The sequence below is a fragment of the Python bivittatus genome, unplaced genomic scaffold (genome assembly GCF_059951505.1).
Source record: "Python bivittatus isolate LINGU-HERP-01145 unplaced genomic scaffold, Pbiv_v1 ctg000070_np1212, whole genome shotgun sequence".
In the NCBI taxonomy this organism is placed as follows: domain Eukaryota; kingdom Metazoa; phylum Chordata; class Lepidosauria; order Squamata; family Pythonidae; genus Python; species Python bivittatus.
In genome coordinates this window covers 21,677,445-21,704,124 of record NW_028277034.1, presented here as the reverse complement: position 1 = coordinate 21,704,124, position 26,680 = coordinate 21,677,445, and the positions used below count along the sequence as shown (strand labels likewise).

The 26,680-nt window shown below is 36.5% G+C and overlaps 1 protein-coding gene across 1 annotated transcript in view; it reads right to left on the bottom strand.

Moving 5' to 3' along the window:
- IQCM (IQ motif containing M) overlaps nt 1-26,680 on the bottom strand; it is a 103,233-nt gene that overhangs the window by 3,189 nt on the left and 73,364 nt on the right. The window contains exon 9 of the mRNA XM_088133247.1: nt 15,816-15,974. Within this exon, the coding sequence (XP_087989373.1) occupies nt 15,816-15,974 (159 nt within the window). The remainder of the gene's footprint in view (nt 1-15,815; nt 15,975-26,680) is intronic.

The following is a 26,680-nucleotide window of genomic DNA, read 5'->3' as shown; positions in this document are numbered from 1 at the left end:
TCCACATTGTGGGACAACCCAGCTCAATGTCCTAGTCTGAACTTTCAGAGGCAAAATACAGAACTACACAGATTTTCAATCTAATCTAGCAGAGATTATTTTTTAAAAAATAAATCTCTATAAATATACCACCCCAAACCAAAAGAGGGAAATTGGAAACTGAAACGATAAACAAATAAAGGGAAAGTATAACTACAAAAAAAACCACAAACTAAAAACTCTTTTGGCAGTGTATGTGGAAAGCTAAACAGACTTTTATAAAATAATGTATTAGGGACACAAGAGAACCACTTTCTATTTTCGTAAAATAAGACTTGCGATATTTGAAGGAGACTAGCATTTCATTTGTGCGAAAATTAAATTTTGTGCTAAAATTATTATCTGAAATAAGGTTATTTTGAATAAATTATTCCTGAGACTTTGTTAGCGATGAGCAAATGAACAGGCATATGGCTCAATTTTTACTGGGCTTGCAAACAGAATTGTTTTGCCAACTATTTGAGCTTGTTACATGGGGGCTTAAGTGGTCAGGCAAGGATGGGGAAGGCACGTGAACAAACTTATACTGACCCATTTTCTGCTTGCTGAATCCCTCCAGTCTTGAGGGGGTTTTAAAGAGGTTTTAAGATATTTTGAATCTTCATCCATGTCCTCTCCCAAATTTATGCCTACATATGTGCAAGCTGAACGGTAGCCCAAGCCCAGGTCCAAATGGCTTTGTCCATTCTACAATTCCCTCCCTTCCCTAAACCCTGGAAGGTTTTTAAACATCTAAACCAGTGTTTCTCAACCTTAGCAACTTTAAGATGTATGGACTTCAACTCCCAGAATTCCACAGCCAGCATGTTGGCTGGGGAATTCTGGCAGTTAAAGTCCACACTTCTTAAGGTTGCCAAGGTTGAGAAACACCGATCTAAATCATACTTCCAAATCTCTCTGAACAAACAGGTTTCAAGAATAAATACATATAATAATTACATTATTATATATATATGGTCAGTTTTCATCTTTTTTAGACTATTGAATTCCGCATTTGGGGTACCAAGATGCTGAGCTACTCCAGTAGGAAGAAGAACAAACTAATGATCTTGTCTACTCTCAACTAATTCCTCCTAGGATTGATCCTGCCAAGCATTCAGTATCAGCATCCCCCACGTTCCCTGGTATCAACACTCCTCAGTGCATATTCAGAAAGTTTGGGAGCCTGATAACCTGCTGTACCAGAAGAACATGCAAAGACTATTTGCCCTCTGAAACCATTTATTAACAGCCTTTATCCAAACCTATATAAAGCATGTTGTAAAGACAACTTACAATTGCCAAAAAGAGAGCATACAATTAGTATCTGAAATAATTGTGATTATATTTTGTGCTAATATTAGCACTTTAAAACAGAACAATAATCCCAAACTGCATTATTGTGAAGGCCACTCAGCTGGTGATACAAAGCAATGGATGACAGTTCCTGATTGTTCGTTACATTTTAATGCTCTGCACAAACAGACCCCTCTCACCCTTATATAAATGTAAAGCGCCTCAGAATTAGTATTTTTATTGTAGCATTGATCAGAATTCCATGCTTCCTTTGGGATGTCTTGTGGTAACAGAAACAAACTACTGGAATATTTTCAGTAAGTATGCATTAACACAAAGTTTCAGCTAATAAGTCTAACTGCATGCATGGATGAAGTGAAGGGAACATTCTTCTTTTAATAGTTAAAACATTCCTATAGGGCACAAGTTATAAAGAGCAGGAAACTGATGGTCCTCGGCTACATGTTCTTGGGGCCAAGCACCTCACCAGCACTTAATATCTCACCCAGCACAGATTTTGCCAGCAGGCACGCATGCTAATATTTCCTAATCAGAAATTAAGTATTTTTAACAATAGGGTATGCAATAAATTATGCTGGGTACCAGACCAAGGAGCTAGAAATACTGCAAAAGGCTATTCTCACTCTACAGAGCTCAGAACAGTTTTTAACTTTATTTCCAGTTCTCATCCTCTTTGTCCCATCCAAGATAAAATAGAACTTGATGCCATTCATGTTTCTGACAAAGTCCTGCCCAGAAATTCCACCATTTTGACTAAACCGGACATTATGATAACAAGAATAAATTAATTCATGAACTTACAATAAACCATATCTGGTTTAACTGAGGAAAAACTCCCTTGCATATGTAATTCATCATATTTTAGCAGCAACTGGATCTAGCAGAGAGGCATGCTATGGGTCCCATTGGCTACAGAGCTTCATTTGGCGGGGCCTAGGCAGTAGGCCTTCTCTGCTACAGCCCCCACTTTATGGAACATCCTTCCCCCCAAAGTGAGGCTGGCTTTATACCTTTTAATTTTCCAGATGTCCCTGGTTGTGTCACTAGGCCTGGGGATCCCAGGGGACTGGCAAAATATTGAGATGGCTCCTGTGTAATTAAGACCTGCTCTTCAACCAATCTCTTTTTTATTCTGTTTTAGTTTTGTGCTTTTTATACTTTTAAAGTTTTTAATATTAATAATATGAATATTAACTTGTATATATTTTTATTAAACATTGTTGTATGCTGCCCAGAGTCACTTGATTGTGAGATGGGCAGCTATATAAACATGACAAATAAACAAATAAACTGCGGGAAGTTTTATTTCTCTGCCAAACAATTAAACAGGAGGGATAATTTGTAAAATCAAAGTAACTGGGATTCTGTGTAGATCTCTGCTACATCTATATCCTAATGTTAAAGGTCTATTATATTGCAGCTTACCTTTTCAAATACAATTTAATATAGCACAGGTAATGAGATCATATTTTCCATTCGGTGTAGGAACAAAATACCATACAATATTTATCATTGGGTGCTTTGACATTAAAAATATGCTTCTTGAAGAATTCTTTATTATGGCATCAATTTCTGACTAAAGGAAGTATTAACTATGCAATATATCTAAATTTCTAGTTCTATGAAAAGGAGGAGTGTCCCATACGCTCAATAAATGAAGCATTAAGAGTGTGTATGGACTGCATATTTAATCAGAAGCAGCCCTACTGTTAGGTAAGCTGAAGAGGCCATTTCAAGCAACTGTGTTTCCAGGTCCTTGAAATGACTGTACAGTGTTGATTATTTCATCCCAAATGCCCTATCTCCCAAAAAGCAAAGAGCCTTTTCAAGAAAGGACTCCTGACTGGAGAACGTTCTCCCTAGGAGACCTTGCCTGAGCCACATTGCTACATTTTGCTGGATGATTTTTTGTTGTTATTGTCTCAAGCCAGTTCAGTTCTTCTGATTTAGGCCCTGATAGTAGTTTTGGCTCTCTTATGTATCTGTTGTTTCTAACTCCTGCAATTTGTATTATATTTTATCAATATGTGTGTATTTGGGTTTATGTGAAGGTTTGAAATTTTGTCTGTGTATTGTTATCAATTCAATTGATTGGGTATGATTCATTGGGACATTTGTTATTTATTAAGAATGTATTACAAATGCAATACATTCTGCAAACATTTTGTTGCAGAATGGAATATCCTTGTTCAGGCCCTAGGATATTTTTTCTATTACTGTTCTCCAAATAGGTGATAGAATTGCATGGATACTAAGCATGCTTAGTCACCACTGGTATATTCTGGGGGGTCTGTGATGCCTTTAGGTTTTTCTAATTTAAATTTGTTTGCAAACCCTGAGTTTCTCCCAGATTAGGCTTGAATTTTGCAAATGCATTTGAATGGGTATCTCCTGCAGAACAAAATCGCTTAGCCATTTATTCTGTTTGCATAATAAAAATACTTAGGATTTAAAGTCTATCAACCAATGTCAACATCATTTCATGTTATCTGGCCTTCATAACAATTTAAAAAGCACTATAAGCACAATGATATCATTAGTAGTGGTTGAAATATTTTGCCTAAACTTCTTTTCTTCATTTTCATTTATTAAAAATGGGTGGGCATGCACTGGAGGTTGAATCAATCTTTGAAATATGAAGGTGGAAAAACCTTTCAAGGAACTGAGACAAATATTTGCATATAAGATGACTGAGGCTTTTTTCTTGCTTTTTTTCTTCTTCTTTTTAATTAATAAAGTTTTGCTGCTGTTCCAGCTTTGTTTTACAGCTTGAATACCCACAGCAGCTTGTGACATTTCTGAAACCAAATGCCCAATAAGAATGAAACCTTTTCATGTGGTTAAAAATTATATCTGCACTCATAAAAATCAATGCAAATGTCTTTATTAAGAGATAAAAATGAATTTAAGGTAGATCTGACACATGCACCTGAAAAGAACAGGTACTGGCTACAATGCAGACATGGTTAAGCATCACAGTGTTTTATTCAAAGAATCAAAATCATTTCAATATTTAAAATGCACTAAAAAGCATGCATAATATACTTAAGCTCTCAGGATATTAAGCAGATAGACTTTCCCTTTCAATCAATTAAAACAGGTAACAGTGCACTTCTCTGTCAATTTCAGCTGTATTCAGGAACTTACATGTTTGTAGCCTTATGTAACATCCTGGTCTCTTATGATAAGCACATCTATAGGTTTCAAAATGAAAACCTTACATGTGAAAGCTTTTTAACAAGCAAACAAGTTAAACAGAAACAAGTGTATTTTATTTGTAAATTATATAACACTTCTGTACGATAAAATAGTGTTCAAAAATTACCCTATTTTCAAGTTTTCACACCACATTGAACCATAAACTAACTGACTAGTTTGTGGGAAACCATAAAAAATATTTTTTGAAAAGGTAAGTATGACACTGGCAAATCATTGGCTAGGTTAACGAGACACATTAATCACATTTTAGCCAAGAGTTGTGCAAATGCAGCCAATGAGACTGTATACCTATCAGTTGAGCCAATTCAGATGGAGCAAGATCTCAGATTGTCTTGTTATATCTTGTCCAACCTTATAAAATCTTAATACATTTTAACATATAGTTATCCCGTATTTACATATTGCTGCTATTATTGTTATTAATAATATTAATATTAAGCCACCTGACTCCCAGTGACTCTGGGTGTTTACAAATTGTTAAAAACATTTGAAAACAAGGAACAATACAAAAAAAAAACCCCTCACAACAAAAGAACAGAGGTGGCAGAGAAAACAAACAAGGAAAAGGAAGAAAAGGGGTATCAATCACCCTCTCCAAGGCCTGGGCGAAGCACCACATCTTCAGGCCCCTTCAAAATACCAGTAGGGTGGGGGACATTTGAATCTCAAAGAAAACCTCATTCCAAGCAGTAGGTACTACTATAGATAGGGCAGATAGCTAATGTAATCATCAGAATTTATAGTCCTATTTTAAATGTGTGGATGAAACCTAATGAGCTATTTGAATCACTAAGATAATCAATACAAGTGTTACACTGCATTTATAACCATCACCATCCCTCCAGAATAAGGCAGATCAAAAAATTATCTCTTTATCTGAAGGTAATTTGTAACCTTTCATTACTAACTTTCTTCTATCAATCTCCCCCCACCAAAAGTATAACAAAGTAGCTTACTGTAGTATTTAATGTAAAATTATATAAAAATAATGCATCTCATGTATCTGCACATAGAAGAGTACTATGCAAATTCTCAATGAAATCAATAGTACAGTTTGGGTATTATGCCATGTCTACAAAGTAAAATGTATAATCTTGGGATTACACAAATCAGAGATTGATAGGTTATGGCCACTGAAATATTATTGGGTTTTAAATCCCACACTCACTCACACTGATGAAGTTACCTAGTTGGGTACTGAAATGTCTGCAAGCAAGTAACTAAGCTCAGAGGGCACCAAGATCTCCAAAGTTAAAATTCTCAGAGTGCATAATAAAGTCACTTAAACTTAAAATACAAAGTAACATCAATAAAATTCACTTAGTTCATAGAATAGGAAAGAAAACAGATAAAAGTCATTGTCCAAACATTGTTTGGGAACTTAAAATCAAGCTAATTACAAAAAATCAAAGAGAGTTGTCTTAGGATGGGGCTGAGCTGACCAATGTCTCTGCTGGACTTGCCTCCTTGGGGACAGCATTAGAAACATGGAGCTGCCATCTGAGAAGGTTGTTATTTGACAGGGAACAAGACCGGGCTTTCAACTTACAGCTGTTTCTATCAAGATCAAGGAACTAAGCAAATATGCAATTCAGATATACAGGCTACTGTAATATAGTTTTACAATCTATATTAAATGTATTTCCAAACTCAAATATCAAGGGCTATTCCAAGAATTCCAAGAATGAATACTGTATTGATAAATTTTCTGGAAATCATACTTGTCAGTTGCTTTCCTGTTTCTGAGACACTACAAGAATGAATCACATATTTGACACCCCCAAATTTCTTGAACTGACTGCAGATTTGAAGCTGTTCTTCTGTCTGATTAGTCAGGAAACAGTTGTCTCAGAAGGGAAAAACACACTGCTATTTATTTTATCAAACTCTAATTGCATACTCTCACAAACGAATATGTTACATTTGCTCCTTTAAAATTGCTTAATGACTTGGTATATTTTGTTGGAATTTGCCATTTTGAATAAACATCCTTTTGTTCAAATTGTTCTACAGTGAGCCATAGGTTTAGACTTTTCAGCATGTCCAACCAACCAATACAGTTCCTAAAATAGTATAAAACTGCAGAATTTAAAGTATTAAATGGTTTGGGATAAAGATTAGTCAAATGCATTCCACCTTGCCCCTCTCAGTTTCAAAGTGGAGAGGAATTGGGGAAGGGTGCATTCTAGGCAGGTATGAAATAGTAGCAGTAGATAGAAAATAGGATACATGATCGTGAGGAGATAACATTTCTTCGACATATAAAGGCACAACCTTAACCATTTTTCTGTCATCTTTCCCATCTATCTGACACTTGCTTATGCTTCCTCTTTTGTTTTTTATCACAGGATTAATTTTCTATTTTCTGTGACCCATCTGCAAAACGTACAGTAGTGAGCCCAGTACATAAGTGTTCCTATCTTATGAAAATCCACAAGACTGTTGTTCTTGGAGGCTACAGATTATGTGGGTGCACTCTAACAAGACACTATAAAAGATTTCCTATGCTGTGAGCTGGCAGATTGAAATGTATCCCTGTTGATCTGCTGACTGCTTAAGATACCTCTGATATCCTTAAGCTTTAGCACATTTATGGGTTCAGTGGTTATGTTAAAGCTAGTGTCAATTCTATGTTGATTTCACTAACTGACTCAGTAGTGGTCTCTGATCAAATATAGAGGTGTGCTACTTAAGGAATATTACTGAATTTTTCCTCTACCAGCACTGAGGGTAGGACACTGAACCATACTAGTGTGAGTGCTCTTCTGTGTGTGACAGAAATAATGCTGTAGTGCTATTTAGAGGTCTCGGAAGAGCTATGAAAGAGATCCTTGAGGCAGTAAGGAAGAAATTTAGCTTATCATTCTGGACATCTAAATCAAGGACTCTTCATTTGACTTCTTGTAAAGCTCTACTGGGACCAAATGATATTAGGAATGGGAAGGGGAAGCCACAGAAAAAGTATCTTTGGGGATGCTTTTTTCCAGGAGAAAATAAACCTATCAGCGATAATAAGCTGAGCCAGCAACCCACCCCCAAAGGTTTGATTTAATCAGGATTTCAGGTGGCAGATTCTCCAAACAGGCTGGTTATGAAAAGGTAATCAGTAATGATTCCAAACTCTCCAAAGCTTTACTGAGATTGGATTTGTTTTTCCCGCCCCCCCCCCCCATTACCTTCCCTACACTCCAAACTAAAAAAATCCCAAGCCAATCTAAAGGCTAAGAACAGAATCACTTCCTCATTATGTGGCACTGCTAGTGCTCATCAGGGGTTTCCAAAACATAGTTTCAAATAAAGGGGTTTCCTAATGTTGCTGCAATGCTAAAAGGGGATGACCTTGTCCTTCTCTTTAATTTGCCATATACAGCATCTGTGTCTAAACTTATTAGCTTTTGTTTGTAATTTATGGAACTCTTCTGTGTCAATTATACATACCTGTGTTTACCTACTATATTTAGGCCCTCTTAGGTGCAGCACCTGACCTTGTTGAGGCTCTGAAACTAAGCAAGACTGGACCAGCTCTGTATTTTGATAGAAAATCACCTTGATAAAAATCAGGCCTTCATGTTTCATGGCCTCCTCCAGATCAGAAGATTCAGATGCCAAGGAGTCTGCTCCAAACAAATGTCATCGTCAGAAACTGGGCAGCGATCCAGCACCTGAGGCTGACCCAGCCAGCAATCATCCAGAACTTCTACAGAATGAATCAGATGATGGAGGCCCTCATTCCAAGTGGCCACCCAGCCCAAGAATGTGCCATGAACTCCAAAGAGCCAAATAGAGGCACTCAGCTCAGCTTGCCCATGCTAGCTGATAACCATGCAACCACCAGCGGCCAGTTTGTCATTTGGAAACAAAAGCTCCAACTTGAGCTTCATGCTTTCATATCTCTAAATACTGTATGCTATGTGAACTTGGATTTTTAAAGTGACTATCTTTCCATGACAACTGGACCTTTTGACTGCTTCTGTACTATGCTTACCCATGCCATGATTTGGCTTTGTACTCCCACAATATGCTTCCATATTGCTGTCCAGCAAAATACATTGACATCTACATGAGATCACCTGGTCAAGCATGAGTTACAGAAGGCTTTTCTTTAGTTTTTACACACAATGCAAATCAGAGTACCTGGATTTTGGAAACAAATGTTGCAACCATTCGTTCAACGGCATTCAGTAGGAAAAAAAAAAGCACTTAGAGAGACTATTGGGTTGTCATGGCAATTTATGGGACAAACTTCATCAATAACTATTTTCTTCAGAATTTAGTCTTGGACAAAAGACATGGAGAGATCTCAAAAGGAAACATATTTAGTAGCATATGTTAGAAACTTAGAGATTTACCTTTATTTCTTCTTGTTAAAGAAATAAAAATTAGCATATCTAATTTAATACACTTATAATTGACTACATTTTTTTTTCTCCTAAAAGACATACTTCATCGGGATCCTTTCCTCCTTGAAATATTTGTATATACATACAAATACACAGAAATACACACACACACACACACACACACACACAAGGTCTTATAATTATTAATATTTCTAGAGAGTCAAAGTAAATGAGGTGGTGTTCTATATAAATTAATGTTTGTAAACAGATATGAATTAGAGAAGTTTCTTTGCCATACAAGCTTATTTCAACACATTCAACATATATATGTTTTGAGGGTAGAAAAGTGAGACAAATGCAAAACATTTCCAGCAGCTGAAAAAAGAATATTATTGTTTTAGAAAATATTAGGCAAATTGCTTGAAATGTTTCTTGAAATCCTCTATGTACATATCCACTAGAGTCTATCTTAAGCACAAGTAGCTTGAATATTTAACTTGTGCCAAAATCTGCTGGATCAGAGCCCAGGGGTATAGATTTGTTCTCCAACCCCTCCAACCCATTTTTCGCCTGTGATTGCAGTAATCAGAACTGGCAAGCACTGTAGGAACAAGATTAAAATTCAGAAAGCTAAATCCTGACATACAATACACTGAGAAAATAATAAACAGTAACCCTGCTCAAGAAACACAAGCATGCCATCCACAGATCATGAAACTAAGATTTTATTTTATTTTATTTTTTATTTTTTATAGGCTGCCTGACTGTGGGTGATTTACAACTAAAACACCAACATATAACATATACTTTGAAAGAAAAAATGCGCTAGGGCAAGGTTCTATCAAGCAAGGTCCAGAATTGCTAACCACCCATTCTAACCAGTCAGACACCTCCCGTGAAGTTCTCTCTCTAGGTTGCTGCTTATACTCAGAGTTTGGTTTCTCTACTCAAAAGAGGGAGAAACCTGTGACTCTCCATAAGTTGCTCAACTAATGGCAGCTCCAGCAAGCAAGGCCAACTGATAATGGGTGCTGGGACTTATAATATGCAATATCTAGGGAGTAAAATGTTAGCTATTTTTGACTCAACACAAAGCAAAATATAATATTATATATCCCGAATGTATACATGCTAAAAATTCAAATAACACTTTCTGACCCAAACCTACAAATATCTCAACAGGGGGTAAACAGTGGGTTAACTGTTAGATAGAAACATTTGTGTTCCTGACAAAAAACCCTTTCTAAAACTGCTACTTATAGTAGAGTAAAACATGGGTAATACAGGTCTGCATTTAGAAGGGCTTTCTGCACATAACTATATTCAATAATCAGAGCGGGCACATATTCACAAATTAACCATCATTGTTTGAGTTTAACACTGTGAGGTATAACATGAAGTGCCTAAACCACTTATCCATCCTGAAAGCAATGTATTTTCTTCTCCTTTGAGTACCCTAGATACTTAACCTGGCATGATGTCAACAAGCTTTATAGAATACCATTAAAAACACTCTAATTTTTTAGGACGTTAATTGTTTGAGTTTATTTTAAATGATCAAAAGGCTTTCTTGAGTCACGACAGAAACCCCATACTGCTTCATCTCAGTTTCTTTCAAGATCTCGCAACTATTAAGAGGCTGCTTGCCTCCCTTACACATAACAATGCTGTTTTATGAAGCGTTCCATCTTGTTACAAAAATGACACTGTTTTCAGGATCTTTGTACTATAAAAACTCTCCTCTTTTCTATGCACTGGGAAATCCAGACAGCATATTGAGTTGCCAACTGCTGGAGCCCTCAGACCTGATACAGCCATCATCTCATTAAACAAACAAAGATAAGAGCCCGGAGCTGAGGGATCTGCTGAGACAAATGAGCATAGAGGCTGCTGACTACTAACTTTGCAATGCTTGGTATTGCAAATGCTCTGCTATTTGTATAGATGGTTGATTAATAGACATCAAAGTAAAATGCCATTGGGCTTGGTGCCACATTCAGTATGATTATAGTGAAGCCACTTGTTAATAAACACAAAGTTAAAAAGTACCAGCCTGGGCATCTTCACTTCTGCTTGACACACCTCTTCAAGAGTTACAACGTAGTCTTATGCATATTTATTTTAAAGTCAGCCCAGTAAACTGATTCTTAGCCGATAGGCCATGGAGCAACCAATGGTCATAGAGATTGCTGTGTTGGAAGAGGTATACACATTTTCTCCCTTTCTTTTCATATCCTATCTCCCTCATTTCCTGGCATTAACTGTTGTGAATCCACTCTTTGATCTTCACAAATCAGCTGATCAGGTTATCAATTTACTTGCAAGAAATAGATTACTTGGTTTCTTGTCACAGATAGTAATAGCAAATCCATTTTCTGCTGGCATCTTAGTGAACGGTGAATAAAATGGCAGTGCTTTTTGCAATTCTATGGATAATTCTTTTTGTGACAATCTGTATTCATCTGCCACTCTACACATGCTATCATCCTCTTACTGGAGAATCAAGGTGATTTTCTGATATCTATTCTATTTGTAACAGGACCTTCAAAATATGCAGGGCAAGTTCAGGTTTCTAAAAAATTCTCCAGAAAAAGAAACTAGGTTGCTAGAAAGCTTATGTTCTACCCAGAATAAAACTGACCTTCTTTTAAAATATATTTTAATAAAAATAATGCCAATTGAAGGATATCAAACAAAATTACTGTTCCTGAAACTTTCTAAAAGGTAGATTTGACTGAAGGTGCAAAAGTCTACGCTGTTTAATTATGATATATAATTCAGCTTGAGAAAAATAGCTCAGTTACATTTTTCTCATCTTCTTTTAACAGTACTTCAAGATTTTTTTATCAGTCACTCCAAATCAAAAATTCCAGAAACATTCCAAATTTTGTTTGTTTCAGAAACTGATTACAAAATCAATATGATAAAAGTGTGCAACTGAAGTATGTCTTTATGGATAATTTCAGTGAATCACAGAAAACACACGTATGTGTAGTTGACACAAAGGAGTTCTATATGTCACAAATAAAAACTAAGAAATTTAGACAGCGCTGCTGCTTTAAATGACAAATTAAAGAAAAGTGCAAAACTATCCCCTTTTCACACTGCATCAACATTATAATTTAGATATTTTGCTATTTGAAAGATATTTTCCCTTATTCCTCTCTACACTGAGAGGCTGGCAAGGGGAGGCTCCTATTTGACTTTTCGTTCAGTGCTGGTAAAGGAATAGCTTCCATTGTAGCTGAAGACCCCAAGCCCATCTAGGCATGTACAATTTTCCCTTCCAATGGAAGGAACACTCTAGACCAATTTCAATGTTGGCTATGGGAGGAAAGGATAATTATCTTCTCGCCCAGCCCTGGGCTGGATTAGCAATTTTAAGAAGCTACCTTAAAACTTGCAAATGCTGGAATAGCAAGTGAGTCTGACTGCTCTTGGCAAGATGACCAACTGTGAAAGCCTTAGAAAGCATAAAACAGAGTTTATTGGCTAAGTGGATTCCACTAGAAGAAATATTTTTCTTACAAGTGCTGTAGATAATAGATTTTTAAAGAAGGCTAGGAGTAGTTAATAAACTCTTTCTCCATCCCTGCCTGAAGTTCACTCTTAAAAAGCTGGTGGCCATTTCTGAAACACCATGCAAGATGTTTGAGAGACAGGAGGTGCTGACACAACCCTTCTCTGAGAGGCCACATCCCACTTTTGATATCCTTAGAAATAATGCAAATGTAAAACTGATACTTCATGAAACCCAAACATGGCACCACAAAGTGACATGAAGAATGAAACATACATGGAGTTTTGAATTTTAAAAAAGTAAATATGTAAATGTGAGCCCTCCCTCCCTGACTGGCTTTGGCCATAAAAGATTCATTCTTCAAGCTCTGTGCTCTGATCTTTCCCTTACTGCAGCAAGAGACTACTTTCTGCAGACTCTCCAACTAAAGAAAACCAACAGCAGTGAAAAGAGGAAGCAGCCATACGGACTTCCGTGTTTCTATCAGCCATGCAATTCTTGCAATTCCTAATTCCAATTTTAGCAGATGAAAATGCCTTCTATCAGCAGAGCCACACACATATAAAGGCACACATGCACATATATGCACACACCTACTCAGAAACAAGTGCCAATCGTTCCTTTGCTTTACAAAGGATGTTGAAGATTTACCGAATTACAGAATAATTACGGAATAAAAATGGACTGAACAAACAAACGAAGCCTAGTATGTACTTGATATTTGAATATTGTGGAATACTGTGGGACGTATTTTAAAAAATTCAGGGCTATCTTTTCAAAAGATTGATAAAGAGAGAATTCACAGTACTTTAAAAACAAACAAATTAAATGCAACTGCTGCAATTCTTTTGTCAACTAGTTTAAGAGCCATTGTTACTGAAAAAGATACCACATGTAATCACATAGAAAGGAAGATCTATGATGAACTCCCAGAACAGAACTTGTTATCCACAAATGGTGCTGGTAACAGTTCATTAGGCCAAATTTATGGGTAGATGAAGAGGAACAAAGGCCTCTGATTTCTGAATTGGAAAGAAAAGTGTACCCAGTAATACCTCTCCTGGCACCATCTCACCAACCACAAGGGGGAAAACAGAGGCAACCCAGTACTTTGCACTTGAAGGTTGTGTGTGTGTGTGTGTGTGTGTGTGTGTGTGTAGTTTCCTGAATCTATACTCCAATTTTTGGATCTGTTGAGATTTGGACTAAGATGTAATGGTAGGATAGAATAAGTAAAATTCTGAATGATGAGCTGCAGATCCAAACTCTTTCTGAACAGATAAAACATTATGATGCAATTTCTTTCATCTTATGAAAAAATATGTAGACACCAACTTAATAGCATACAGCAAGCTGAAAACTTACTAACTTTAACTTTTATTATTTTTCATAATAGTCGGGTAATTTATTTATTTTTCTATTTCTTTCAGATCCTATCTCAGTACAAATCAACAATTCAATTTAGCTTTTTTATTTAAATGCATAATCAAATCTAAGGAAAGATAATTAAAGGGATGAGGAATGAATCTATTTTCTTTTTCTTTATTTTTTTCTTTCTTTGGCCTTCTGTTTTTTCTGCAAATGTTTGCAAAGTTTATGTCTTTATTGTGAATATTATAATCTGGACATGAGCATGACTGGGTCAAAAAGAGAGAATAAGCGAATATCTTTGAAACATAGTGTGTTGGCATGAGATCTCAAAGAATTTTACACCATTCATATACATGAAAATGGATACAAAAATGAAATAAAAAGGGTTCCATAGCAGGCAAATCTGGACAGCACTGTGTAAATTTAGGAAAATAGAGCTAGCTCAAGAACCTGCTATCGAGTTTGTGATAGGAGCCTGCTAATCAGAGCTGGAGATTAGCTGCAGGTATATACCTCCACCCAAGGTTTGAGTATTATTTGTGCTATATAAAGAACTGTGTGCTCCCACCTGATATATTCATATATTAAAATCTCCAAGACAAGTTTTATCTCCATACCTTATAATGATTGGATTCTGTCTGATGAATATGAGGACAGTTTTCTCTGTACTTATATCACATCACTGAAATACATATTTCTGCAAAGTCTGAATTATTTGATATAGCTGAGATATCTGAAACATCAGACTTTCAGATGCTGTTTTTTTCCTCCATCTCTTAGGGCAAATGTATTTCCATCAGTCATACAATGTTGTCTACATAGCACAGCTGCAAATTTTCAAAACTCTTGATTCTTTGACATCTTTGGGACATCCATTTTCTCTCCCTTGCTTTAGACTTTGAATGAACTTACATTCCCCAAAATTCACTCTCTCTTTGTGAGCATTTGCTTATCCATTGGAGGAATTTCATTTAGCAAAATTAGGGGGAAAACCTTTGGATACAATTGATGAGCATGCAATACTCACAGTGCTTACTATCATTTAATGCCCTCAATATATCTCACAAAACGCCACCTTCACAATATGTGCTTTGTGGTCCTAATCATTTTAGGCTTCTCAGAGCATTTGTTAATCACTTTAAAAATCAATTTACCCTTGCAACCACTTCCAGAGCAGCCTATCAGATGAAAGTTCTGCAACCTCCCAGACAAATAATAGAATCACAAAATGTATACTGATCTATATAAATGTATATGGATAAATGTATGTGCTACATGAAATGCATTATTATTTTTATGAAGGAAGGGGAGAGGGTTATGATTAATTCACAAAGAAGTGAAAGCTCTGGGGGCAATTAACTCAGTGACTGTCCAGTTTGAAACAAAAAAATGAACACTTATTAGCTTGCTTTTTCAAGGCCAGTCAATAACTAGCTGTCAGATTTCCCTTCTTATAGTCCAGACTGGAAACAGTCCAATGTACAAGAGCACTGATTAATAGTATTAATTAGACAGCAGATTAAAATTTCATCACAAGAATTCCAATGAGTATCTTACTTTCAAATTAGACACCTTTATATAGGGGGTCTTGGAAGCAAAACTCTTGTCCGTTTCCTTCTGCTTGTAAATAAATATAAAAGACTGAACCTTTCCTCTTTTATGGAAGGTGGACCAGTCTGCATCTGATTATTGTCTTGGTAACTTCTAAATGTTTAAATTTATACTAGCTCATACTACCTCAGACTGAGCAATGATTGGCTGAAGATGCTATCTGCAAGTTTCAAACATGCAAGTATGTTGATATACCACACTGAAAGCATTTGGGACATTCAGCTGGTGAGGACAATGTAACAAAATTGAGGTTAGTTTAAAAGGTTGGTGGTGTGGCACATGAGAGATCTAAATAGACTCTATCAAATTCTGTTTTCCATTTACAAAAGGAAATAACAGGTCTGTGCGATGATAAATGATATTGTAGAAATTTAAGTTAAAAAATACTCTTGAAAAAGAATCCATTTAAAAACGCTTACCTAAATACATATACGAATCTTCTCCATCAACAATTGGTTTCACCCAGGTTGACCGAGGAGCAGCTGCTGATGCTAATTTGAGACCAACAGGGGGATACAACATGAATGCCATGTCAAGTACTTGAGTCTTATTAATGCTTATGTTTTTTGAACCGGAATCTGAAAAAAAGCAGAGATTTCTTTGTGAAAAACAATTTCAATGGTATAACATTTAATTTATCTCTAGAATTCCATTGCCACAAGATGTGGAAGAGTCACTAGTTAAAAGAGAGATCATACGGAGAATGAGCATGTTACTGTTATCTCTCATAGCTACAGTATACAGTACAGGATTTCCCAATTCAGCTGTAACAGCATCAAACTGATACTAGATTCTGGGAGATAAGAGAACAAGTTTCTGCCAGTTTTTAATATGAGGAATTGAATGTATATATTTATGATATGAGTCAGAGCATCCATTCAAATTAAAAGGAAGTCAGATGAGGAGGAGAAATACATCACTGCCAGCATTCATAACTGATGACCCAATGCATAACAGCATGAGGCAGAAGTACTAGTCACATAAAATCATACAGTGAAGAGACATATTTGAGCTGTTAGTCCAACTCTCTGTTAATATGGTTTAGCACATAGCCATCATATCTCTACAGAAGGAGAGCCTATTATATTCTAAATAGGCTATTCCATTGTTAAACAGCCACTACCATTAAAAGGTTTCTTCTAACATTTAGCCAAGCTTTGCTCCTCAGTATTTTCCAACCATTATCTCTAGTCCTGTCTTCTGGTACATGGTACATCAAAAATATGTCTTCTGACTTCTGAGCAAAACTATAATAGATGATAAACTGGGTGGGAACATTCTGTAACTATAATTACTTTACCTTTGTCTTATTTAGTTGTGAATTTAGTTCTGAAAACATTCTTCAGTGGTCATAGGCACTTGTTGACCATGGGTCAGAAACATTAGAAGGTCACAAAACAAGCATGACAATGTGAGTTCTCCAAGATGAGCTTTACTACCTCTGCTCTTTATTGTAATAAGCATGCAACATTTTACAAAAAGCAATTAATAAAATCTTTACCCACTGTTATATATATAACCTGACATGTTTAATATTTTTCTTACCATAATAAATACAAACCTTTCTGCTATATAAAGAAAAGTTAATATATGAAGTAATACATAATGGCTGTATTATATAAAATATTACATAAAAAATTGCAACATAATATATAATCTATCCAGTCTAGCAAATACATGTTAAGAATCCAGGTCTGACAAGCTAAAGTCCTCCAGATATATTGAACCTGAATTCTTATCTTAAACTATAAAGTGGGGACAGATTGGAGTTCTGGTCCATGTTGAGGCAAGCTGAAATAAATGAAGCTACATTTTAGCCAAAGATTCTGGTCCAAACTAGTTTAATGACTGCAAAGAGCTCCTAAATATATACGCTCTGAAATTATTATCACAGAAACTATTTTGGTAATGGGGTTTATTTTCTTCAGGATGAAATAAGTGAATGTCATATATTTTTGTCATGTCATTTTTATTGAGGAGTCCAGTTCATTAGTAATAAAAACTGTAAACAGAGCAATTCATTCATCAAAGTGAAAACTGCTGCATTCATATGCTAAGAAAAGGGGAGCCAACATACACAGCCTTTATTCCTAAATTAATGAAGCATCTGTTGCTTAATTACAATGTCTTCTTAAGTAGAAATATATCTATAAGCACATTAATAAAGATTCATAAGGTCGAGATTATAGCAGCTGAAAGGTGAAATTGCTTAAAAAGGCATCTCAAGGCATGTCAGCAAAGGTTTGTAATTAGGAAAAACAAATAAAAGAAGTTAGAACTGCTAGTTTGGAGAATGCCAGTCATATAGCACCTTTCTTCTGCCAAAATACAGTCCCGTTATGGTTCTGTAACAGAAGGAAAAGGATGGTACTGCAATATGTGAGCATATTATGCAAGAGCTAACAACGCTTCCCAGATCCTATTAACTGTTTAGGGAGTGCCTTTTCACATACTGTAACTTGGACTGAGGCTTCGACCAGCAGTGGTTGAAGATGGTTTCAGTTACTGCACGAACACTGTTTTCATGAATAGTCCCAAATAATGAAAGAAAAACAGCATGTCAAAAAAGGAGCAGAAAATTAAACTAGAAAGCCTTCAAAATATGAAGGATGAGAAAAGGCACTTACTTTTTCCTTTTGTTTAAAATATACCCACCCCAAAAAATCAATATTTATACTATCTCATTCAATAAGTTTAATATAATGTAAATTTCTGATATGCAACACTTTTCAGCCTTTGAGCGCTCACATTTCAAGAGGCTTGTTTTGGGATTAGAACAAAACTTAGTGTTTTGAGTGACATTACTTGCCTACTCCAACAATGCCTCCGATTTAATTGGATGTTGTGTTGGGACTTACGGCTGAATTGCTTTTCTTCAACCTTTTTCTAGTCTAACCAGTATAGCGGCAGGAACTAGTTACATGCCTGCTGCTATGGGTGATGGAGTGTTGAGAAAAAACAGCAGTTAAGCACATGGCCATACAGAAGATTGCTTGTAGTTGCATTCCTGCCAAACTACTTGGCAAGTTATTGCTTTTATTTTTTAAAGCCTTTACTATAGGAAAGCTGAAGGTCATGTTGGTAGGTGGTGGCAGCTTCTACTGGGTTTCACACAAAAATGTTGCTAATGCTGTTGAGCCCGTGTAAAAGCAAAAATTAATACCATGTTACTTTAGTTGTTTTGAGCCTTATTATACTGTATGTGTTTCTGTGCTCCATTGCTATGTTGAATTTCTAAACAGCATTATAAAATTAAGCCATAACGAAAGATTCTGTGTTGCTTCTTGTCCTCCTGTGCTGTTCAGTTTTTCTTCTCTTTAACTTCTGCTATCTGTGCATATGGTCATGTGTGTGTTTACGGCTAAGTGTATGGCTATGTGTAAGGCTATGTGCTTTGGGTGATTGCTCTTGTCCTCTTCTGAGCGTTTCAGAATGTATTTTATTTGCTAGTTATAGAACAGCTTTTTCCAGTGTATTATAATTATAAAGCAAAAATTTAAGCACCACCTTTGGGTACAGCACAATAATATTAATTTTCTTCTCTGCCAAATGTTCCTAAAGTAGGTAAATAATATAGATAATATATTAGTTCTCCTTATGGCTCAGGAGCTTTAATTAACAAAGTGAAGATTGATTCTCTAGAAAGAAAGGGGAATGTTCTGGTTACAGTATTTTTTTTTCAATTCTATTCTTTCAGAAATGTTTTAAAAATGATATCTTTGGATGATTTTATGCAAACAGGCTGGCTGGTAGTGGTCAGTGAGGACTATAGCCCCATCTACTCTTGTAGTATTCATATGAAAAACAAAAGAGCAAAAGATTCATACTATGTTGTATTGCTTCTTATAGCTAAAACACTTGAAATGTGTTTTGTTCCAATAATAAATAGAATACTCAAACTGTTTCATTACATCAGGACACAAACCATGCAGCGTAGATGGCATGTTTTAGTTGGAGATGTTCTATTCCAAGCTCAGCAAAACATGTTTTCCATTTCATAAATAACCATACTGTAGATATACTGCAGCAAATTCTACCAGGATGCTCAGTTATACAAAATAATTCAATGTTCAAGTGAAAATCCAATCGATCCAATCAAAGAAGGCATACCTGCCTGAATGGGCAGTATAAAAATGCCAAAATAAATAAATATGTAAATGGGTGCAACAAAAATTGCAAACTAATTCTCCCTTCTCCTTTTCCATAGCAAGGGAGAGAAGAAAAGGAAGGAAGGATTAGGGTTGAGCTCCTGAATAAAAGTTAGGTTATACATCTAATGAATCTGTTTTGTTTTCTTAGCGTTTGTTCAGCCTGGCTGCAGCATCTGCTTATCTTTGCACTGCACTTGCTCAGTTCTTACAGCAAAGTTATCAATGCAGGATGTGACAAGGGCTTTTGTTTATCAGCTAGCTTGTCCCAAGGTGAGAGGGAATTATTGGCCAGAACCTGGATCTTTCCACTCCTCGTCCAGAATCTTAACCATTACACTACACTTGCTCTCATATAATTTTAATATAGTGTTTCTCAACTTTGGGAACTTTAAGATGTGTGGACTTCAACTCCCAGAATTCCCCAGCCAACCATGCTGGCTGGGGAATTCTGGGAGTTGAAGTCCACACATCTTAAAGTTCCCAAGGTTGAGAAACACTGCTCTAATGAATACATAATTAAAATGGCAAGTGGTTGGTTGGCTAAGTACCTGGTAGCAAATGATTAAAAGAGTATTTTTTTCTTGATGGAAAATCATAAACTAAATTACAAGTAGCATGATTCTACAATAAGAAATGTGATGCACAGTATCCTTTTCAATCATACAGAGAGGTATATCAGTGGCTTTGATCTTAAGGAAGCTTTTATTACACCATTAACCAATATGAGTCTTTGATCATCCTTAGGGAGTGAAGGTATGATAGAAGAGGGGAAGTTTCTTTTTTATTTTTCTTCAGGCTACAAGCAGAGAAGTATGGAGAAGAAGCAGAGGATAATATGGTACACAGAAGAGGTATGTGTAATGCATCGTTATTACTATCAATCTGTATTGCTAACCATTTTTTTAATGTTTGCATTGCATTATGTGCAAAATGATAGTTCTAACCCACATGATCAAACAGAAATTCTCTCCAATCTACAGTATTTTATTAAAATGTGAGTATAATTTGCAAAAGATTAATAAACAATTTGTCTGCAACAAAAGATGAATGATATTAAATTGATGGTCTCATTCCTCTGAAAGCTGTGGCTCACAATATTAATTAGTCTTCCCGTTATGCAAAAGATTAATAAGAGAAGAGAGGAGATTCGATCGCAGACAGAAGGCAAACATGAGAATCTTTCAATAAAAAATCATTTGCAAAATTTCAAAGTAGTATAGTAAAATCACTGAGTACTATTAAAAATGCTTGAAAATAGTTTTATTGTAAATTTTATGTGGGGTTTCCCCCATTAAGATCACAGACATTTAAATATACATAATTATTGTGGAACTGCATACAGTATCTTAGTCTAACATAAGATTTGAAAGCAAGCCACCCCTAAGTATTTAAGAGACACTTAACAGACACTACATATTGGGAAAGCAAGACTAGTTTTAAGGAATAAAAGGTTTTGCTAATAATATCATGGTCCTATTCATACATATAAGCACATATATGTACATGCATGTGTACACTCGTATTTATTTTCTAGAAAGCCAGTTTGGTGTAGTGGTTAAGACATTGGTCTAGAAACCAGGAGACCATAAGTTCTAGTCCCACCTTAGGTCCAAAGCCAATTGAATAACCTTGGGCCAGTCATGATCTTTCAACCCTAGGAAGAACGCAGTGGCAAACCGCTTCCAAAGAAAATTGCAGGGACTAGTCCAGGCAGCCACCAGGAATCAACACTGACTTTCAGGCAAAAGAAAAAAGAAAAAAGCCACTCTAATCCAACAGGACTCTAAGCGACTTACATTGCCTTCTTGCAATAAAAAGATTAAAATACAAAAATAGTATAATAAAACTAAACAATAATACAAAATTATAATAAACATTACTAAAGACTTTGTTTACTTTATGTATTACTAGAAATCCAGATGCTATTGAACTTCCATTAGCCCTAGCCAGCAGAGGCAATAGGACAAAATGTTAACAATTATAATCTTGCATATGGAGGGCTATAACTTAACATATTTGCAATACTACATTTCTGTTTCATAAGTCATTTTTCAAATATATGTCTACTTTCAGGATAACCAATCATTTATTTAAACAGTTTTATCATCCATTTATAGAAAGCACAAGCATTTTCAGAATCCGACATTACCATGAAAACAATAACAAAAATTTAGTCCCAAAGGTTTCAAGAAAACAAATTGATTGCAGAATACAGGCAGCTAAGTAATAAGTCTACGGCAACCATAATGGCTTTAGTTGTGAAAAGGTTGCAGATAACCTTGCAATATAGAGTTCTTGTTACGTGTATTTATAACAACGTACATGGTATTGCTAGCCCATGAAATTCAAAGTCCTCCTAATTCCCATAGTGATGGGCTTTGGGTCCTTAACAACAAACTCAAGCTCAACTCTGTCAGCTGAGTTAAAAATAAATGCACACAATAGAGTAGGTGATGCATCAGAAGAATCTCATGTTCTTACTCCTAGTATGGGAATTGTAATCCAGTAGACTGGAAAACAGGACATCTAACTTGTACAAGCGTCTTCTCAATTTTGACTGATCTCTTGGTCACAATCCAACATCATTCCATAGGAGGCCCTCCAGAGTAGATTTTCAAGTGATTGTAATAGTTCAGAGAAAACACAAAACCTTAGCAGTAATCCTTATTCCTTACACTGATGGGATAAAAGTGATTAACCAGAAAAGGTTACTGGTTGATACCATGCTGGATAGCTTTATGAAACATGAACCCAGAAAAAGGACCGGTGTGTGTGTGTCAAATTTCATATTGGGGAATCCTCTGCAGTCTAGTTGTTGGCCCAACAGAAAATATGTTGATTCACCCAAGAATGCTAAAGAAATATTCATCTAATAAACATTTTTAAATAATTTTATTGAAAATTTTAATAACAATAATAAAAGGCAATGCAAACTAAAATCAGAAATAAAAGAAGAATAAAGAAAGAGAATAGAAAGTGCAAATAAGAAAGAAAAAAAAGAAAGAAAGAAGAAAAAGAGAAAATATTTAAAGAAATGACTTTCCATCTTCATCACAACAAGCACAAACAAACTTAGTAATTCTTTGCCCCTTATAACATTACATGCAAATATCTCTTCTTCACATAACCCATCACTTATTCATACGTAAGTCCATAAATCATTAACATTTCATCCCTGGTTTCAGCAAAAACTCCATGAACAGTTCCCAGAGCTTTATAGAAACGTGTCTTGTTTCAACCTTGCTCAAACAAACCAACTTTATACTCCTTCCTTTTGCTTCTAACAATCTTAGTCTTTAGTTCATTCAGATGTTGTTACAGAACTTGCTCTCTCTTCAAATTTTCTTTTTCCCATCTCAAAGGCTTCTTTGAGGCTTTAGCAAACCTCTTTTGTAAATCCAGTAAGGAGTTATTCTCTTGGCTTATCATTTGTATTTCCACTTTAACTGTCATCTCTGTCTTATAATCCACAATTTTTTTTCCCAGTATTTCAACAATTTCTTTATATTCTATTATTTCTGCATCAGGTCAGGCTTGTTTCAGCTTTTTATCCTGTAGATCTTCCAAGGTATTCTTTTTCACATCTGTCATTTCTTCTTTAACCCTAATATGTCATCCAAGTACACGAGTATATATTTATCTAAAATGGCTGAAAATATGTTGTTCATGAATCTAGAAAAAACTGCTCCACGGTTAAACCAGGCTGAAATATGTGCAATGCTTTCTGGGCTTTGCTAACTTCTACAGGAAATTCAACCCTCATTTTGTTGAGCTTGCAAAACCACTATCCCAGCTCCTAAGAAAGAGTCAGTGATTCTCCTGGTCAACCCAAGAACAATCGACCTTTCAAGATTTTTACGTTTTTACATACAGTATGTCCCGGGCTCCCAGAACAAGCTTCCAGATGACCTCTCATGCAAGCCAGAGTATGAATTCCACCACTCCCCAGCAACATTGCAGCCATGCAACTTTGAGTCACATTGTTAATCAGACCAACACGAAAGCCTGGGAACAGGGAGACAAGCTGTTGATCTCTTTGAATAGATTAGGGCACAGCAGCAGCAGGATGCATACACCAGGGCCTCCAGGGAGCCCAACAAGGTACTGTTTCACCTTTCACAGTGGAGGGAGGGCAGCTGTTGCACAATGGATGTTTATATGTTCCTCTTCCCCTAAGGGAGGAAGTACTACAGCCGTGACACAACAATAAAACAGCAGGGCACAGGGGGATATTTAAAAGCTAACATAGAACCCTCAGAGAGTTTTGGTGGCCCCACATCCATTCAGACATTAAGGATTATGTTTCCTCTTGCCATGTCTGTTGTAGAACAAAGCCAGTCCCTGGTGAGCCAGCTGGGCTGTTGCAGCTACTAGAGACCCCATTGCAACCATGGGACACTATTTCCCTAAATTTCATCACTGATGTTCCTCCAGCGTGGGAATATACTACCATACTGGTTGTAGTGGATTTATTTACCAAATTGGCCCATTTTATTCCATGCAAGGGTCTCACAACAGCCCAAGAAAGAGTTTAACTCTTTTTGGACCACATCTTTAGATATAGAGGATTAGTCAATCATGTGATCACAAAGGAGGTCAACTGACTTCCAAATTTTGGAGGGCCCTATTGCACTTATTAAATATTAAAATTAATTTGTCTTCCTTGCACCATCCAGAGGCAAACAGAGAAGCTGAGAAGGTTAACCAACTATTACAGCAATATTTAAGATGTTATATTTCCTACCAACAAGAGAACTCATACCTCTTGCTGAATTTGCTTACAACAATTCTGCACACTCCCCATTCAAGGCAACTTATGGATTCCACCCACGGGTCTTGCCAACAACCAGACAAGAAAGTGCCATTCCTCATGCCACAGATTTCCTGCATGAAAGGCAAGCAGCCCAAAGCCTCTTAAAGGAATAGCTTGAACTAGCAAAGGCTGCATACAAAAAAACAGCAGATGCATATAGATAAGAGAGATCTAGAATTTCAGAAGGATATTTGGTGTGGCTTTCTACAAAATTTCTAACTTCCCACAAAACCTTCTAAGAAACTGGACTCAACATTTATTCCCTTTCCTAGGGAATTTATCCCCTTTTCCAGTGATTAAGCAATTCAACCCAGAAGCATTTTGTTTGCAATTGTCAGCGTCAATGAAAATTGATTCTGTATTCCATCAGTCTTTGCTTGTGAAAGAGGCTCCCTCCTGCACTCTATGTTCGCAGATGGCACCCCCCCCCCATTCTAGTAAATGGGGAGTAAGAGTATGAGGTAGAAGCGGAGTTAGACTCTAACACAGAGGGAAGCTGGCTGAGTACTTTATACACTGGAAAAACTACCCAGAGTCAGAAAGGTCATGGGAGGCAGCAACTGACATGTACATGCTGTAATTGGTGCACTGCTTTCACAACCAATACCCCAACAAACCCCGTCCTAGCAAACCCCTCCCGGCCATCCAGTAATAAGGTGCTGACCAAGACAAACAGGAGGAGTTCTTCTATGGAGTGGAGGGAGCCTTGGGGATTGTAGGAGATTAAGTAGGGGGAAATGAATCAGCTCCTTCCACAACAGGCATATAGAACATGGGGGAGGGGGGGGGAACCAACAGATTCCCAAGGGAAGGGCAGTTGTCACCTCAACTGGAGCAGATGATTTTGGGGACACCTTGTGTGATCTTGAGGGCTTAATGGGAGAAGAGGGGAGTGACACAGCTACATTTAATTCTCACAGCCAGCAACCTGTTTCTCCTGGGAATTCGAGGGTGGGGGATACGTCTGAAGGGGAGGGTGATGTATTGGCATGTGGGAATGACCTTGAGGGACAAGGGGAAGAGATGCTGCCTAGGAAACGATCAGATAAAAGGGGAAGGAGCCCACAGTTGAATAACGGGAAAAGAAAGAAGCTTAAAAAGGATCCGCCCTAATGTATCAGGCTATTAAAAGTAATGGCAAGAGATTTTTATTTTCAGACTTGCAAGATTCTGTTAATGTAGCCTTACAATAAAGTAGAATTAGCTCATCTGGTTATGTATTCTGTCTGGTTTACCTGGAAGGGCTGACACCTACCTACATTTCAGATTCAGAACTAGAGTCATGGTTACTTCATTGTGCCTTTTATAGCCCAATACGTTGTTGCTGTTGTTTTGTTGTTGTTTGCTACTCCATCCCATACCCAACCACAAATAATCTCTGTATAGTTTCAGCCAAACAAGACATCCAAATAATGATTTATGTTTGCAGAAGGAGAAAAGAACCTTTTATAGCCCAATTTGGGGAAAAGCTTTGAAAGATACAATACAATTTTGATGTGGCCAAGTGGACAAAGCTAAAGAAGGAGACCTTTCAAAATTAGCAAGGGCACATTTCTTTTCCTTTCATACCTACTCAGAAGTAAGCAATGTGAAAAACATTCTTCTCACATACCTACGCAGAAGTGACTCTCATTAGATTCTGCGAGACATATATATATTCACTTCTCTGTAACTACAGCATTTTTTTTTTTCCTCACTAAAACTAATCCTCTACTGGACTTTTTCTGGAGGAATGGTTGGCTGAATTATTATTTGTGCAATGCAATTCTATGTGAACCTATTCAGATATAAATCCAACTGAGTTCTGTGAGGCTTATTCCCAGATAAGAAAGTATAGGACTGCAGCCCTCTTAAAACAGATTTAAACAAGACAGGCAGAATCAGGCAGCAAAAGATTGTATTTGCAACTTTGCTGCATCTTCAGACAAAAATACTTTCATTATCGCCCCAATTCCATGACCCATTTTGGCTTACAATATATAAGCAAAATAACATTGGGAAAAACACATTTATAAAGTTGTCTCATGATGCATCAGATCTTTACCAACGACAGCAATTGGCCAAGGATGTTAATTTGCCATTAACAAACTGACCTTAACTGGCCAGAAGAATAATCACACTTTTAGCAACAGGAGCAAGACAAATTCTCCATTGATCAAACAGGCATCAAATACACAAGCCTAGAAGAAGATAAAATAAGCTTAAGAAGAACAACAGTAAGCAGTTCAAAGGCAGTTTAATGTCAGCTCTTTAGGATCCAGAATTTTCCAGGGCAATGTTTTGCTCCGTGACATTATGAAAAACAGGGCATCCCGGGAAA